Source organism: Erpetoichthys calabaricus, chromosome 14 (assembly GCF_900747795.2).
Source record: "Erpetoichthys calabaricus chromosome 14, fErpCal1.3, whole genome shotgun sequence".
Classification (NCBI taxonomy): domain Eukaryota; kingdom Metazoa; phylum Chordata; class Cladistia; order Polypteriformes; family Polypteridae; genus Erpetoichthys; species Erpetoichthys calabaricus.
Window position 1 is genome coordinate 5,953,861 of NC_041407.2, and position 18,761 is coordinate 5,972,621.

Sequence of the window (18,761 nt, forward strand, 5' to 3'; positions counted from 1 at the left end):
AGTAGACCAACAAACACTGGAGAAGATGAACTGGTTGACCCAAAATTACAAAAAGAAAAATGGATTCAACATTTCATCTCCAATTGTTCTCACTCTTTCCCTTAATTGCTCCTTTACCAGAAAAGTTCTAGTCGAGTATAAATTTAACTAAAATCTGCATCGTTTTGGGAGAAACCCTTTAGTACAGAACAAGAACACAGGACATTTTAATGCTCTTGCACTACACAGAGTACTTCCCGATGTGCAGCCAATATAAAAGCAAACTCCATCAAATTTGTAATTATAGCATCCGGATAAATTACACACCGTCTCCCAATATGGAAAAAAATGTAACCGGTTCAACATGCACAAATGTTCTACTATATTTATAGTAATGTACGACATTTAACTCTGTCCAGAAAACTAATTTGAATTAAGCACAACTACTTTGAGACTTTATATAGCATCATACAGCACTCTAGGAATAAAATACCACACAGATTAACAATGTGCAACAAAATTCTAAGATGCGAGTTGTGTATTTTTAGCTATGTATTACGTTCTCAAAAGTGAAACATTCTGGTGTCAAACTACTCTGCAGAAGGTGCTCCCTTCACTTTACATTTTTGCATATAAATTTTAGCTTGTTAAGATTACTACATGTCTACACTTGGTAAAGAGAGATGCACAAACACAAGACAATGAGAAATTGTCCATGTGAGACACCAATACATTCTATACACACACATACTATAAATATATAGTCACCAATTTATCATTAACGATTATGAATCCCAATTCTAAAATTTCAGAATTAGCCAGGTCTAAAGTGAGTAGAAATTCAATTGGAAAAGTCCTTGAATAAACCCACTTTAAAATGTGTTCAGAAAGCACAGATCCTTAAACAATTCCTAGTTAGGACTAGCAACTTTATAAGTTACAGAAACCCTTGAGATGCTAGCAGATTGTCATACTGTTATACCCCCCCACACATACAATTCCAAATAAGACTACAATCAACTGCAAATAAAGTTAACCTGAAATTAGTCACATCCATAATTGACCAGAGTTGAACTTCAGCCCCTGTACAAAACTATTAAATATACCTTTGGCTATAAGCAGTCTACTAGAAATCTATGCAGACCACCCCAACTTTTCCAAAACTTCTGTCTTGGGGTGCAGGTCTTTAAGGTTTAATGTTAGTACGAGGGTGTTGTACCGTGTTAGCCATTATGGATATGGTAAGAAGTCAAGCAAAATGACCCCTTTTATTGGCTAACTAAAAAGACTACAATATGCAGGCTTAATGTTGCGTCTTTACTGCCCTCCCCATATGACAGGTAGTTGTGACCACACAGTCAGTGATGTCAGACACCAGCACCCTAGTAGATGTTACTAGCCTGGCATAGAGTGGACTATTTTATCAGTTGCCACATACCCTAAAATGAACATCTTCAGAAGTTTCACTTTTCCCTCACTGGAGTTTATGGTCATACAGAAAGCTCTAACTGCTGGCACAAACCTAACTGGCATAGGTATTTTACAAAGCTATTATTCACCATAATCAAAGTAATCTAGTTCAAGGTAATGAATATATCAGAATGCAGAGGATCTAGCATTAGGTTCTGCTGCACCTAGACATGCGCATTTCTTTACTCGCGTGTGTATGCTAGGGTGTAAACAGTCACAGTAAAGTTACACACCATACCCACTACCATGGATATACAGCAAATGTATTTGTCTGAAAATTCATCTAATCACCTGGTCAGAGCATACGGCTATTTCGGCTGCTCCAGTTAGGGGTTGCCACAGCGGGTCATCCTGTTCCATATCCTTCTGTCCTCTGTATCTTGTTCTGTCACTCCCATCACCTGCATGTCCTTTCTCATCACATCCATAAACCTCCTCTTAGGCCTTCCTCTTCTCTTGCCTGGCAGATCTATCCAGATCTATCCTTCTCCCAATATACCCCTCATCTCTCCTCTGCACATGTCCAAACCAACACAATCTCGCCTCTGTCTCCCAACCATACAACCTGAGCTGACCCTCTAATGTCCTCATTTCTAATCCTGTCCATCCTCGTCACACCCAGTGCAAATCTTACCATCTTTAACTCTGCCACCTCCAGCTCTGTCTCCTGTTTTCTGGTCAGTGCCACTGTCTCCAGCCCATATCACACAGCTGGTCTCACTACTGCCCTGTAGACCTTTCCTTTCATTCTTGCTGATACCCGTCTGTTACAAATCACTCCTGACTCTCTTCTCCACCCATTCCACCCTGCCTGCACTCTTCCACACTCCCAATTACTCTGTACTGTTGATCCCAAGTATTTAAACTCGTCCACCTTTGCCAACTCTACACCCTGCATCCTCACCATTCCACTAACCTGCCTCTCATTCACACAGATGTATTCAGTCGTGGTGGTCCTACTGACCTTCATTCCTCTCCTATCTCCACCTCTCCCTACAGATCACAATGTCATCATATTACAAGGACAAAAAACTCAAGTTTAACAAAACAAGTTCGAGTATCAGAAATAAAAAAGGGGAGCCACACAAGAATGTATTCCTTTGGGATTTTATATTCCAACACAATTTAAAACAAGAGGTACAGTGTAGTCACAGGCTTACCTTTTTGAATAGTACTATGCTATCCTTGGTCACTTCATATTTCGAAAAGATCTCATCAGCAGACGTAACGCCAAAAGGGATATCATCCATGGCTTCTGCAGCTTCCAGGAAAGTATGAGCACTCTCAGAGTCAACATCCTGCCAAATAAAGGCGTGTTACTGCATATTTAATAAAACAGACAAGGACAGCTAAACACTGGGGTGAAATGTTTAGAGAGTGGATTGAAAAACCTTTCAAAGGCAAAAATCTGTACAAACAAATGCACTGTGCATAGCAAGGCTAAAAACTGAGAATGAAATTACCAGCTGGCAAAAAATTAAATACTAACTAAAGGTACAACAAGAGAATGACATGTAGTGCAGCTTTCATACAACACAATATTCAGGCTAATCGTAAAATTGTCAAAGGTACATTTATAGGGCTTGTTGTGGAAAATGCGGATGGAATTAACGCTTAAAACAAATGTGCAAAATTGAGACCGGAGGGGTGACCGTTACAAAACTTAATCGAAAATTAATCTCCAGTTCTAATCATTGATATTTTCTAATGAAGCAAATGCAGTTCTTTGTAGAAATCAGTCATGCCTCTGTGAGCATGTTTCCTGTAAATATTCTCATTAAAAGGCATGCAATTTAGCCAGCTGCACGAGACAAATGTCCAAGCGGGCAGCATCAGATACTCTAACTACGTGGAAAAAAAACAAACATGAGCTTAATTGCAAAATTGAGGGCACAACAATATCTCTGCCACTTACGAATCTGGAGAACAACTTTTCTGTAAGTTTTGCCAGCATACAATATATGGACACGAAAAGATCCTTGCAATGACCACGTCAAATCTAAAACAAATCTCAAGAACAAGGAGACATTAAGGTCAAAAAGTGTTTCCTTTCAGGTAACAAAACATGGAAACAACAAAAATCAGATGTAAGATGCCAGGTTGTGTCCATGCGAGTCAGACGTAACACTCGAGAAAAACGACAAAGATGCGTCCTTTCTTATTAAGCATTGTAAACAGGGAGGTACGTTGCCAATAAATGAGCGGTCTTCAAACTCATTTGCTCCGTGTCTGAACATAAGGACGCCGGACGCTGCTTTTCGAAAGATTCGTGCCTAGAAAATAATAATAATAATTCATTACATTTATATAGTGCTTTTCTCAGTACTCAAAGCGCTATCCACACAGGGAGGAACCAGGAAGCGAACCCAAAATCTTCCACAGTCTCCTTACTGCAAAGCAGCAGCACTACCACTGCACCACCTGTGAGGACATAAATATAAGTTGTAGTTGATGAAACCACTGATAGCTGAGAGCACATAGGGGAACAAACATTTGGCTGTATGGTAATTTTTATGCGGGCAGTTCTAATTGTACGCAATGTATTTATTGTGAATCATTTAACCGATTAAATTACTCCGGTATTTAACTGGCATTAACAGTCTTTCCCATAGAATAAGATCAGTGAATGGAACTGGTTGTTAACTGGTTCCCTTTTAAAAACAACGATGTTTTGGGATTTAATAAAATGCTTTGCTTCACAGTGACGAGGAAAGCAAGGTCCACTTTTGACTCCTCTGTTATAAACTCGGCACCTACAGACCTGGGCAGAAGAGCAGGAGTCTCCTCAGATACAACAAGCCCTTGCGGGTCTCTCTTTTCTAAAAGTGAAGTTCACCTTCATCTCAGAAGGATGCATCAAACAAGTAACAGCTCTTACAATTCTAGAGGGCACTCGCTGTCCTACTGCAGTCTCGGCATACAGCATCATGGAGGATCTGGGCTCCTACCTGATGAATGGAACTGCAAAATTAGGTTCAGTTGTGCTAGTGTGCCGTTTCATTAAAAAGGAATGTGAAGTGCCGTTTCATTATTGTTTGTTTTGTTGAAGCTGTTACTACTCTCTTACAGTAAAAACCAAAAACCCTAACATCCGAATCAAGGAAAAATAAAACCGTGAAAACAAAAAAACACTGAATTTGTGAAAAAATAAAACATTCATAGGGCACTACATCTACTCTAAGATATAAAATCCTAAAAGTGCAACGATTTTATGCAACTTTATGTCATGTTTTTTGTCACACTTTAAATCAGGCTTATTTTAAAACCTACATATACATGTTTGGTATTCTTTTAAGAATTTATCGAACTTTAATGTGATTAGATTTCCAGGTTCTTATTCAGTTTTTAAATTATAAACTAAAAAATATCAAGAACTCGTACCCCACAAGGAGACTGTACCAAAAGATTTAAGCACACCAGGGGACGGAAATAAAAGACAGGACAGCTTCTGTACAGGCTTTTAAATGTTCAAAGCGCCGTGTGAGATGCAGATCACACAGCACGGCACCACCAGCAGCAGCAAACCAGCAACTGATCGAGCAAAGAGGAGGGTTTTAAAAAAAAAAAAAAACCTGTTTCCCCATTGTATCACCATTTAAGAGGGTGTTTGGGAACAGCAGCCGCATCTTCTTGGGGTGCGTTCAGCCCTCCTCTTCACAACACGAGCGGCAGAGACACGAAGTGACTGGCGTGTAGCGCAGGCCAGGGGGTTTGGAGAGCGAAGCGAGCAGGGGGCGAACCCCCTAGTTTAAGCCATATGCAGAAATCCTGTGGTAACATTACTTAGTTGCTCTTGAAATTGAGTCTGGAATGAAAGGAAGCACACAGAGGAGCTTACCTTAAAGAAACCAATAACAGCAACTTCATTGTCTTCAATGAGCTTCTCGGCTGCACCAACATCTGAGAGGGTTGAAGCTGCTGGACCAGTGCGCTTCTTCAGCCAGTTAACAATATCATCTGCTTGTCTACCAGCTGTAAAGGATAAAGAGACAAATCAAAAAGGCGTCTAAATGTGGAGAACACCTCGTTCAGTTTTCAAAAAATTCATGGTGCTTGGAATTCCTCTCCGTGCACAGGCATCCGACTTCATAATAGGTTACAACAACATTTATTTATATAGAATGTTTTCATAGAAGTGATTGAGCTCAAAGTGCTTTACAAGATGAAGAAAAATTACTAGGCAATACTAAGTAACAAAGAATAAAGTAAGGTCCGATGGCCAGGAGAACAAAAAAAAAAAAAAAAATCTGCAGGGGTTCTGAGGCCACCAGACCACCCAGCCCCCACTGGACACTGATTACCATCTAAGCTTTTCAAAGTCTGTTGGATTGAGACTACTACATAGGAATTTAGAAAAAAGACAAAAATATTAGGAGGCAACATATGGCGTCAAGAGACCAAATTTGGTTAAAACAACAAGCACTCAGACTTGCTTTAGGTAGGTTACCACAAAAAAAACCACAAATGCCAGGATAATCCTCAACATTTTCCTTTGAGACTGCAACGTATAATTTAAGAAAGCTCGGCGGTGCGTGTGTTTCGGCACGTCTCACTGTGGGTTTAGTTGCAGTCAAAAACAGTCACTAAAGTGGCATCCAGATCTGCAAATTTAAAATCTTAATAAAGGTGGTTTGGTTATGCAGCAAACGTCAAAACTCAGAAGCTGCCAAATTGCATTCATTTGGAAAATTAACTTTCCTTGTGTTTAAAAGCTACTCCAAATACTGATGCCTCCTTCAAAGCAAACTGCAGGAAGTTACTTGGGTTCCTCAAAGCAAGTTTTCCCACCACGAATACTGACCCGTGTACTCTTTCGGTGCAGCCTTGGACCCGTTCTTAAAGAACTTAATTGTGGGATAACCACGGACACCGTACTCTTGGGCCAGCTCATTTTCCTCGGTGGCGTCAACCTTTGCCAGCCTGATACTGGAGCCCTCTTCCTTCAATTTCCCTGCAGCCTTTGCATACTCGGGTGCAAGGGCCTTGCAGTGTCCACACCAGGGAGCATCTGAAAGAAAAACCAGATAAGAACCATCTGATTAGCAAATGTAGCAGGAACAGAACCCATTTTCCTTTTAAATAGCCCCCAATTGCTCACTTTAACAAGTAAACTTGCTTCGCACTGATCGAGTGCCGTGGTTCTCAAGTTCAAAACGGGGGTCCCATGTGGCTGTGGGTTTTTCTTCTCTTAATTGGACTCCAACCTAAATTAAGCCAACTGATATTTCCCAGTTTTCAGCATCCATCCAAAAATTAAAAACCAATTTTTACTGAAGCAGGAATTACACAGGTAAGAATTAATCCTTTCTTGTTAAATGTTCTGGTTATTTAGACATTTCCTAATAAGTACAAAATTGAGTAACACTGAAGTAGTGGCTCCTTTCAGAGTTATTTGCCCTCCTGTCTGCTTTGCTCATCATTTATTGCTGGTGTTCAGATACATTACAAAAGCAAATTAAAACAAAGTATACACTTAAAGACAAAACACAAATGTCACAATATATCCTGCAAGTATAAAGCTGACACTACAGCACTCTTGTAAATTCAAAATAAGAAAAACTGGTCGGGTCATTAAACAAGGAGGTCCACTAAAGGTGAAAATGACTTGCTGTTTGGGGAATGGGTGGCAACAAAATCCTGTGGACACAGAGGGCCCGCAGGACTGAACTTCATGGAGTGGCACAACTAGTCACTCAGTACAGTCTGATCGATACCCAATACCAATTAAATGTGAACCTTCACAGCCTTCCTGCACAGCTTCTGTCTTAAGATAGAGTTCTTCTTTCAGCTGCTCCTGGTCACCACAGCAGATCAGTTTCCATCTCTTCCTGTCATTTTGTTCTGTCACACACCTATCACCTGCATGTCCTCTCTCACCACATCCATAAACCTTCTCTTAGGCCTTTCTCTTTTCCTCTTCCCTGGCAGCTCTATCCTTAGCACCCTTCTCTCAATATACCCCTCATCTCTCCTCTGCACATGTCCAAACCAACTTAATCTCGCCTCTCTGGCTTTGTCTCCCAATCATTCCACTTGAGGACATTACAGGGTCAGCTCATTTCTAATCCTGTCCATCCTCGTCATTCCCAATGCAAATCGTAGCATCTTTAACTCTGCCACCTCCAGCTCTGTCTTCTGTGCCACCGTCTCCAGCCCATATCACATAGCTGGTCTCACTACCATCCTGTAGACCTTGCCTTTCACTCTTGCTGATACCCGCCTGTCACAAATTACTCCTGACACTCTTCTCCACCCACTCCACCCTGCCTGCACTCTTCTTCACTTCTCTTCCACAATCCCCATTACTCTGTACTGTTGATCCCAAGTATTTAAACTCCTCCACCTTCGCCAGCTCTACGCCTTACATCACCATTCCTCTGACCGCCCTCATTCACACACATGTATTCTGTCTTGGTGGTCCAACTGACCATTCCTCTCCTCTGCAGAGCAAACCTCTAACTCTCCAGGGTATCCTCAACCTGCTCCCTACTCTCGCTACAGATCACTGTCAATTTACAGAGTAATGGGCAGAATTGCAGCACCATGAACAGCACGGCTGCCTCACTGGATCTACTTGCTCCTGTGGATTCTACATCATATGTCTGGGTGCTCCAGTTTTAGTGCTCAATCTTCAAAGACGGGGACATTAAAAGATTTGGCAATTCTAAACTGTACAACGTGGATGAATATGGAGGGTACACAAGGTCCCCCATGAACCGACATCCTGGGCCAGACAGTCATTTAAACAGTCTGGCAAGTTTTGACCCATTGAGGTTTTTGCATGAAGGAGAAACCACCAACTAATGCATCAGACTAGCAAACCAAACCATTTGAAGCCTTAACATGCTCAACACACGGCAAACTGCATTTGTTGTCACATATACATATACACACACACACAAACACACCATTTGTACTTTGTGGGGTTTCTCCCCACATCCCAAAAGATGGGGCAATTAGGGTAAACCTCAAATTAAAATTGCTAAACTGGTTGGGGTGCTATTCCATACTCTAGCGAGATGTGCCTATAAATTGCCAAACAGATTAAAAAGGTTCTATTAAACATTCTACACACCAGAGGGGTAACTTTCTGAGACTCATCCTCATGTTTTAGGGTGCGAGACGGGGGCTCAAACGTCAGACTGACCGACGGAGACCCTAGAGTTTGACCCTGTAAAAATCCCCAGACTGCTAGTTTTCAATTCTAACAATCCCCAATTCCAGTATTAAGTGAATCTTGCAGATATGCATATCATATTTACTCAAACATATAAAGCACATATCAGTTTTACTACTGAATTTCAAGCTCTTGTGCTCCTGATGAGGTACAGGAGCAGATATGATTACTGCATTAGCAACCATCTCTTTAAGACCGGGGTCCTCAATCCCAGTCCTGGGGGGCCGCAGTGGCTGCTGGTTTTTGTTCTAACCTGGTTTCTTAATTAGAAAGCAATTCTTAACAATAATTTCATTTCATGGCTGGTTCGTGCTTTAACTCTGCTATGTCAGCTCATTCTCATATCCTGGATTTTCTTCCCCTTTCTAAGGATATCATCCAAATGATTTGAAGGCTAAAATGGAGGAGTAATTCAGTCCTTCACTTTTTCCTCTTCACTTTCCTTCCAAGTATTTGATTAATCCCAATAGTGCCTGATAAACACACACAGAGGTGTAAATGGTAACCAGCTAAATGGAGAAATGCTGGTCTCTTTTGTCATTTGCATATTATTGATAATTAGGAGCAACTTAAAAACCAAGACTACAACTGTTTAAGACTAAAATAAGCAATAAGGGTTCAAAATCTTAATGAGCGAGACAACTAAAGTGAAGCAGAAGAGTCACTTGAGCAATAAGGGCCTCTTATTAAGCAATTGGGTTGGAGCAAAAACCTGCAGCCACTGCGGCCCTCCAGGACTGTGATTGAGGACCCCTGAATTAAGGAGTCCAAGTCTTCAAGAGCAAGTCAAATAAAATGATTTCAAACAGGTCATTAATTAAGAAAAGGGTTAGAATGAAAACCTGCAGCCACTGCGGCCCTCCAGGACCGTGATTGAGGACCCCCGCATTAAGAGATGCAGACCGTTTCTAATTAACTTAGAAATAACACGGAACACTCCTGAGCTAAAGGAGATAAACCAGGAGAAGACCAAAGATTAGGAAATATTTTATAAAAGGGAGAGGACAATGCTGTAGGAGATATTGAAGACGTAAAGAGTGGGACACGCATCCAACCTAAATTCATGAGACACCTTGGGGGGCTTGGGAGTGAAGCAGGCCAATTTCCTTTCAAAAAATACTGTAATCCAAGGTATGCCAGAACAAGTCATGCACACAAAAAGCAGGCAGCAATTATCAGCCATGATGGAAGTAAATTAGTGTCTGAAATAAATCTCACCAACATTGTAGTATAAGCCACATGAACAAGACTGAACTTTGTGTGGTTTGCTGGGTATCAAGTCAGCGGTGTGGTTCCGTTATCACACAAGAGTACAACGAAACGACAAGCAAAACTTGTTTCTGCAAAAGAACTGGAGGATGAATGCGAATTGAATCCGTCGTGTAAAAGGACACCTACGGTGGGGGAAAGTGCTGCCCACCTCAACCCTACATGGAGAAAACACCTTTCTGCACTGTGACCTGCTGCTCAGTCGCTCGGCTTTTTCAGAAAGTTGAACACAAAAAAGGAAGCCGCAGTTCATATTGGTCATCCCTTAATGCAAAACTGACAATTTGCAAACAAAAGAAAATGCAAAAAATACAAAAAAAAATACAGGGGGTCCTCAGGTTACAACGTCTCCATACGATGTTTCGAGTTTACAACACTAACTCCCATAAAAACTTAATTGAGATGCGAGAAGGAATAAAGGTAAGAATTTGTTTTTACACTCATTTTTTCTGTTACTACAGTACAGTATATTTATGTCTTTTCTTTTTGTGTGGCTTAGTTGTGTTTTTATGTTCTAGATTATGATTTTGCAAATGTGTTAGGCTAGGGTGTGTTTTGACTTACACCACAATTCGGGTTACATCACTGTTGTAGGAACAGAACTGTCGTAACCCGAGGACCCCCTGTAGTAAATCTTAATAGTCGATCTGACACAGAAAATCTCAATTTTATCAGTAACAGTTCATCCCTAGGAGGAAGGATGCAAACCAAAATCTCCAAATGTGCCTGTACAATTCTGAAACGTGAAAGCGGGACACACTGTGGTTTAAGAAACACGCAGCGCAGAAAGGTCATCACGCGCCTTTTAGAAATGTAAACTGTAGGGAAGGACAAACGAGGGAACAGTCCAGAATGAGAACTAGCACCCACACTCATCCAAGTCCGAACTTCGTGGATTCAAGCTCTGCTCCCAGGTTTTGCTCAAACTCAACGTCTCTGAGGTCAGTTGAGGGGGAAAAACGCCAATGGGCTTTGCTTAAATAATGAAGCAGCAGGAGGTCCTTTGGCCATGTCGGTGTTTAGCTTCTGTGCTGGTGTGCGCTCGCACGTTTCCTCCAAATAAACTCTGCATACTCTCTCTGGCCTAATGGACTCATCTTTCTATCTGAACATTTTTGAACTCTCAAAGTAGTTTGCAAGCAGGAATGTTTCCTTCTATGGAAGAGACCGGGACCACCACGAAACCAACGCCAGGTCTCGACTCTCAGCTTTTACAGTCCAATCAAAATAAGGTCCTCCAGAAAATGGGCAGATGGGTATCATTTTGTACCATACTGTCAGGGAATATGAAAATTGCTATTTTTCTAAAAAGTGTGATCGCCAAATGTTTGAAACGTCACTAGTAATTAAGTTGAATTAACTTTCTCAACACACACTTGATCCAATTTCCAGGACACAGGGGACCCTAAGCTTATTCCCCCAGTAGGAAATGACCCTGGACAAGAGGACCATCCACGCCTCACAACAGGCCGATTTGGAGTACTAATTTAATGTAAAGGCGGGATGGGGTCTTTTTTTTTTTTTAATGATCAGTTCTCAAGACTTTCATATAAAACAAAACTAGGACCCCAAATTATGTTCCATAAAAGATCTTTGAGAAGCACGGAGTGGGTTCTGCGGCTTCATTTCAAAGACCTGGATGCCTGGAATGCGAGCCTGTGGAGTGATACACTATAAAAACGTCACTGACCAAAGGCGGCCACTCCACTTAACATACTTTGGGTACCTTTAGATAGAACTTTGTCCCTAGAGAGAGTTTTTTTTTTTTTTTTTTTGGACACTTTAAATAAACACACGCCAGGAGGACTAAAAAGGAAGAAAATTTCAAACGTTTTGTAGTTCTAGCAAACACCCATTTGATTTGAACTCGGGGTTAAGTAGTGACACGAAGATTCAGGGATCAGCCTTCCTTTATCTGTCACGTATAGCAGACTTTTAGAAGACTGCGTTCCTTTAACACGGGTAGTGACATCCTTGACCTGTTCTATGGATGGGTGAAGACAGGACAAAACAGACTGCCATTTTAAATTCTCATTTCTTATCTAGAGAAACTTACATTTGAGATAGTCGTGTTTTACCAATTGGAGCACCGACTAGTGACTCATACAGTGTCAGGTGGCATCTGAATCCACAACCTCATGGTTTAAAGTCCAATTACCACTACGCCATACTGCCTGCCATTCTCAGACACTTTGGGAACTTTCAGCCCACCATTCATCAGAATGGACACTACTGGGGCTCCATTATACCGATAGCTAAAGGCCTTCAAAGACCACCCTGCATTAGGTGGGATGGTGGCTAAGCGACTCATCAGGACAGGCCTTTTTGTATCTGGACAGTGTTTAAATTAGCTAAGTGACGATGGCAGCTAGCAGCACCAGCAGGGTCAACACAGCACAGACATTCCCTTTTTTGGCTCCACCACCATCTAGTTGGCACTACGGGGTATCCAAACCCACACAAACAGACTAAAAAAATTGCTTCACCCCCCCCCCCCCCACACCAGAGCTAACTGCTCGACTGGAGAACAGATTTAAACCCCACCTTGGACTGATAACAACAACATTTATTTATATGAGCTACTTTTTGTATGAAAATGTGCTTTACATAATGAAGAGAAGAAAAATAAAAGACAAAATAAGAAATTAAAATAAGACAACATTAGTTAACATAGAAAGGAGTAAGGTCCGATGGCCAGGGTGGACAGAAAAAAAAAAAAAAAAAACTCCAGAAGGCTGGAGAAAAAAATAAAATCTGTAGGGGTTCCAGGCCACGAGACCACCCAGTCCCCTCTGGGCATTCTACCTAACATAAATGAAATAGTCCTCTTTGTAGTTCGGGTTTTTCACGGAGTCACTTGATGCTGATGGTCATACAGACTTCAAGCTTTTAATCCATCCATCATTATTGGAACATCATGGTGATTACCCACAGTTCATTCCACAAAGTGTTAAATCTATTTACATCTAGTTATTTCACTACTTTTACATTTATGCCAATTACTCATTTTCCTGGGCGGCACAGTGGTTGCGCTGCTGCCTTGCAGTAAGGACACATGGGTTCACTTCCTGGGTCCTCCCTGCATGGAGTTTGCATGTTCTCCCCATGTCTGCGTGGGTTTAACTCCCGAAGTCCAAAGACATGCAGGTTAGGTGCATTGGCGATCCTAAACTGTCCCTAGTGTGCACTTGGTGAGTGTGCCCTCTGGTGGGCTGGCACCCTGCCCAGGGTTTGTTCCTGCCTTGCGCCTTGTGCTGGCTGGGATTGGCTCCAGCAGACCCCGTGACCCTGTGTTAGGATATAGCGGGTTGAATAATGACTGACTTATTTTCCTTTGATATATTGCTGCTCTCATGACAGATGTCATACCAAATTTCTCAGTACACAAAGTCAGATTCCTAATGTCTCACTGGGACTGCTCTTTAACCAATCAGAAGTTCCTATTTAAGGTATTCGTGTGTGTGTATTTTTTGTCATAATACTATTGGAACTTTTGTAAAAAGTCACGTTTCCCCCCAGGGGATGAAATAAGCGCCATGCATCATAGCGAATTTAAAACCCGCACGTTTCCTCAATGTGGCAGTTCAAAGCCATTTAATTAATAGCTGGGAGGAACACGTACTCGAGCGCCCCGCTCCCATCCCACCCTGGCCTACCCCCTGAACGGGATGACGTGTGCTGCTCCCGGTCTTTCGTTGACGGTCAAGTGTAAAGTTCAACGAGCAGCGCCAGCGTTCACCAACTTGCTGCCCCAGAGCCACGTAATCCACGCCACGGGGAAATGAATGAGCAGCACCGACCTTCGAACAAACACGTTACATCGCGGCAGTGCACCGCATCACTAATATAACCCGGCGGCATCTGCTCTAGCGGCAGGTAAAATAAATAAATGAGCAAGTGTGTCCAAAAAACTCCATTCAAATCCCACAACTTAATCAGAAGCCAGTGTGAATGGGGGGGCGGGACCGAGCAATTATCCACTCGTGTCAGACTCGGACCCGTCAATTTGAAACATCTTAAAAGGTAAAAATCACGAAACTGGGCGTTAACTGCTCGCTAGTTCTCACAGGGAAGCTTGAAGACGTCGTTTCCAGTTTTATGCGCACGAGGGTCCACCGTACACAGAAACAGAAGTGTGCGGAAAAGCCGGAAGAGCGCATTTTCGCGGAGGGTGGGACCTAAACGTCCGCCCGCTTGTACACGTCAGCGAAGAGCAGCCGCAGGCCACGAAAAAAAGCTCTGAAAACACGACTACCCCCCGACCCCCGACACAAGTCCGCCAGTCAGTAGCACAAGAGGACCCTTTCAAGACGAGCCCAAAACAGACGTCACGCCTACATTTTTAAAACCACGCCCTCCCTCGGTAAACGAACAGCGACAGCCGTGGTGAGGAACTGTCGACGCCCCTTAGGGGGTTCACTCAACGTCATGGGCAGTACGTGCAAATCTGCGCGCTGCTGTCTTGCCCCGTCGCATCGCACCCCCTAAAGAAACTGGTGTGTAGCCCTCCCCCACCTTTAAACTCTCTAACCGCACTGGGGCACCGAGAATCCGCGAAACGTGCCAAACTTGCAAAGCTTAGAGAGCTACACGAAATCAAAGGTTGGCAAGCATCAGTCGGGTGGACTGAACAACATTTATATAGCGCCTTTCTAACCCACTCAAAGCGCGATACAGAAACGGGGGGTGGGTCACTATATAAAAGTATCATTTAAAAATAATGAATTCTAATTGAAGACATTGATGGATCGAAGCCTTAAGAGCAAAAGCATTTTGTGACGAAGTTCAAATGGGGGAAAAAATGGTAATTTCTTAAATTCCAAATACCCTAAAACTAAGTGCATTCAATATGAGCCTAGACAGTGATCCATATCGAAATGTTGTAACTGTAAGATCAATTTCCTTAAATTCCCAATTATATCCTAGGCTAGAAATAAAGTGAATATATAACAGTATAGTCAATAAAGCAGACTTGACAAACACTTAAATTTCTTCACTGTGTAGATGTCCCGTTTTCTGAACCATCTAATGCGGGGTCCCAAGGTGAGGTAGCCACGAGTACAATGCAGAAGTGGAGGGCAGGGTGGCGCAGTGGTTAAGATTTTGGACATCAAACCCTAAGGCTGTGGATTCAAATCTCGTTGCTCAACACCGTGTGACCAGTGGCAGTTTCACTTTACCTGCCTGTGCTCCAATTGGAGAAACAAAAGAAATGTAACCAGCTGTATCAAGTGTCATTGGGTAAAAGTGACAACCAAATAGAACTACATTTAAAATCTCGGTCGGGATGGGACTCTTAGCGGGCTGATCGTACGTCCCCAAGTCGGCCCAATCGTTGGAATGCGAGAACTGAAAGTGATGCTGAAACGCACTTTAACTGCGCAAGGTGATAAAAACTGCGATTTGATTTTCGCTTTAAATTCTGGCGCAGGCAGTGGCGTCCTGGTTAAAGATTTGGACTTCAGACCCCGAGATCGTGGATTCAAATCCTGACCACGGGTAAGTCACTTCACCTGCCTGTGCTCCAATTCAAAAAAAATAAATGAATTGCAACCATTTTAAATGTTGCATGTCGCCTTTGATAAATACAACAATGCCAACTGCTAACAAACCCCAGTCAGTACAGTGTTGCAAGTCCCCCGGACAATAGCAGCCGAAAAGATATCCATCTGTTCTTGACAAGTCAGCGCTGCCAGACACGTCACCTGGGCTGAGGGCACGACCCCGACGAAATCCTTAATCAGGTGAGGTTAGAGAAGCTTCAATGCCAAGATATTAAAATCAGTAAGCAAACCGCCCAGCAGCCCGATCATCCGAGATCAGAAGGTAAACATCACACGCGCACACCCCCCTTCTTTTCCTCCCTCCAACCGGGCAGCCACGGCGATTCCGACTCGCCGCTTTGTCACGTATCGATCCTCGGAAGTCCGAGCTCATCTTGCCTGACGTTCCGCTCAGATTGCGGCTCAATGACTCAAGGCTGACGTGCCGAGATTCCTTTCCACACAAATGCTGCACACGCCAGCCCAGCCGGTCAAATCAAGTTGAAGGGCTCCCCTTTCCGTGAAGATCACGGACAACTCGTTTAAGTTTGTAGTTCGTCTGTAATACAAGTTTACGTGACGAATAAGGCGAGCAATAAAAAAAAAAAACACACAAAGAAAACACGCGAGACGTGACACTTGCGCCGCAGAAAGGGGGCGAGCAGCCATTCACAAAGCGGCTGTGCGGATACATCAGGCTTAAAAAAAAAAGTGCAACAAAGAACCAAAAACATGAAAACCGACGCGGCAGGGCAGAGAATATCCGCAAAGCGAACACGCAGCGGCATTAACACGAGCCGAAGTTACGAACTTGAAGCGAAGGCCGCCTCAGGTGCGTCTCACTTACAGAACTCCACCAGGATGTCGCGATGGGTGCTCAGCGCTTCCTCGAAGTTGTCCTTCTTGAGCACCAAGACATCGTCCTCTTCGGGGATCTCAGCCCGGACAGCAACGCCGAGCACGCAGAACAGCAACACGCGGAACATGGCCTCCTTTTGTGTGTGTGATTTTTAAGAGCAATGTAACCTCCTGTTTCTAAACTGAGGGGAGAGTGAAAGAAAAAAAAAAAAGCAAAAGAAAGGCGACTGGAGAGGGGCGGGCGCTTCACTCAATGAAATGCCGAGCAGTGCACACCGCGGGCTGGCGTTCCTCTTCGCGTCTGCTGTTACTAACGTGGCAGTGACTGCAGGAAGAAGGGGGAGCGCTCGGCCGCGCAGCCGCTTTTATTGGCTTCAGAGCTGTTCGTGTTGAATTGTGACTGGACTAACGCGCGCGGGGCACCTGGAAGTGAAAGCCGCCGCTTCGGGGAGGAGCCGCTCGGGAGAGGAGGGACGTTTGAAGTGAAAGTGATGATCGTGTGTTCCGGGACGGAGCGGCGGGGACACTTTTTACAGTCACGGGCACTCGCGATGAGCTGATCGATTTCCACTTGTTTGTTTGTTTGTTTTTTTTTTAATTTGCACCCGGCTGGCCAGTCACGTGAGACTTACCGGACAGATCATTGCATTCATTTGCTTCATCGTCATAAATGGAGATCTAAAACTCCTAAAGGCAGTGGGACAGGCAGCAAGTGTCCACCTCCTCTTTTCCACCACCTTCGCTTATTGACTGCAGTGCTGAAATTAAATCCTGGTTTTCTTCGAATTTTCTTAAATTAAACAGTGACAAAAGTGAGGTTCTCCTCATTGGTTCAAAATCATCATTATCCAAAACCAATAATCTTTCTCTTATTATTGATAACTCTGTTGTTTCCCCATCATCTCAGGTCAAGAGTCTGGGTGTCATCCTCGACAGTCCAATGTCACATTAATAACATCACCCGGTCTGCTTACTTCCACCTACGTAATGTTAATCGCATTCGCCCCTCCGTCACTCCTCATACCGCTGCCATTCTTGTCACTTCTCGGCTGGACTCCTCTTTGGTCTTCCTAATAAATCTCTTCATAAGCTTCAGCTGGTCCAGAATTCTGCTGCCCTCATCATTACTCGAACCCCATCTATTCACCATATTACTCCGGTCTTGCAGCAGCTTCATTGGCCCCCGATTAAGTTTTGAACTGATTTTAAGATTCTGCTATTAACATTTAAGGCCATTCATAACCTCGGCCCTCCATATCTGTCTGACCTTCTTCATGTTGCCATTCCCTCCCGTAACCTTAGATCCTCTTCCTCCACCCATCTGACCGTCCCTCTCGCCCGTCTAACCACCGTGGGGAGCAGAACTTCCAGCCGTTCTGCTCCCAAGCTCTGGAATCCATTACCTACTGAGCTCAGAAACATCAAATCATCTTCATTTCAAACGCGTCTGTTTAAAATGGCTTTTCTTTATGATTACAGTAGTTTTGTTTGGTTTTAATTTTTAGATTTTGTGATGTTTTAAGTTGTTTATAATTGTATCTTTTATTTATTTATTTATTGTTTGTCCTTGAGTTCTCTGAAAGGCGCCTTGTATAAATAAGATGTATTATTATTAATAACCCTTTTATGAAATTCAGGCTTGCTTAATTGAGATTTGGCCTTGAGTGGAGTGGGTTCACTCCAGCCTGATGCTGCCCAGATAAGCTGAACTGGGTCCAGAATTAGGAGTTAAGGGCATGAACCATCACTGCGCCAGCCTCTATTGAATACCTCTTCCCAGAACACAATGCGTCTTTTTGCAATCATTTTAATTGATCCAGCAAGGCCTAAATAATAACACATTGCACAGTCACAATTATCGGGTTGGCTACACTGGCCCTCCCTGTCCCTTTCCCTTCGTTGATTTGGGTGCCATTTTCTCTCATTATGACCTGCTCAAGAGCGGCGTTTGGGGGTGGCAAGTGGGGGGGCCCTGCTTTGGAGGTCCGCGTGTCCCGTTCGAGTGGATTTGTCAAGTTATATTCACCAGTCTTTATATAAAATACGTTACCATGGCTGTCCGTTTGTCTTTCCTATAGCCTGCAGACTGTTTGACCCATTAACCTGAAATTTGCTACACATAATATACTATGTGACGTCTGCTATCCGCTTTTGGAGTGGTGATTGACCTCCGAGGTTATTCCTCTTTTTATTTTTATTTTTTTATTGTTGAATCAACGCATGCATACGGGCGCCGTTCTCATCCCTACCACCTGCGCCGTCACTTCCCCTTCCTCTTCATATCTTAAATCATTCTTGAGGCAGATTAAAGACACAAGTGCCAGCTTAAGTGAAAAATGAAGGAAAACGTACTAAGTGATTGCAACACAAACGCTGACTTAGTCAGTTTTAACGTGAAAAGATGCCGACGAAAGAAGAGAAGAAGCGGACTGCTAGGCAGGAGAAAAGAAGATCTGCTCAGGAGC

At 43.2% G+C, this 18,761-nt stretch overlaps 1 protein-coding gene across 1 annotated transcript in view; it reads right to left on the reverse strand.

Annotated features, from left to right (window-relative positions):
* Positions 1-16,641, reverse strand: part of p4hb (prolyl 4-hydroxylase, beta polypeptide) — a 34,822-nt gene extending 18,181 nt beyond the window's left edge. Inside the window, exons 1-4 of the mRNA XM_028819866.2 lie at positions 16,286-16,641; positions 6,251-6,457; positions 5,288-5,421; positions 2,610-2,747 (exon numbers count right to left, since the gene is read on the reverse strand). Of these exons, the coding sequence (XP_028675699.1) occupies positions 2,610-2,747; positions 5,288-5,421; positions 6,251-6,457; positions 16,286-16,424 (618 nt within the window). The 5' untranslated portion in view covers positions 16,425-16,641. The remainder of the gene's footprint in view (positions 1-2,609; positions 2,748-5,287; positions 5,422-6,250; positions 6,458-16,285) is intronic.
* Positions 16,642-18,761: the final 2,120 nt, after the last annotated feature.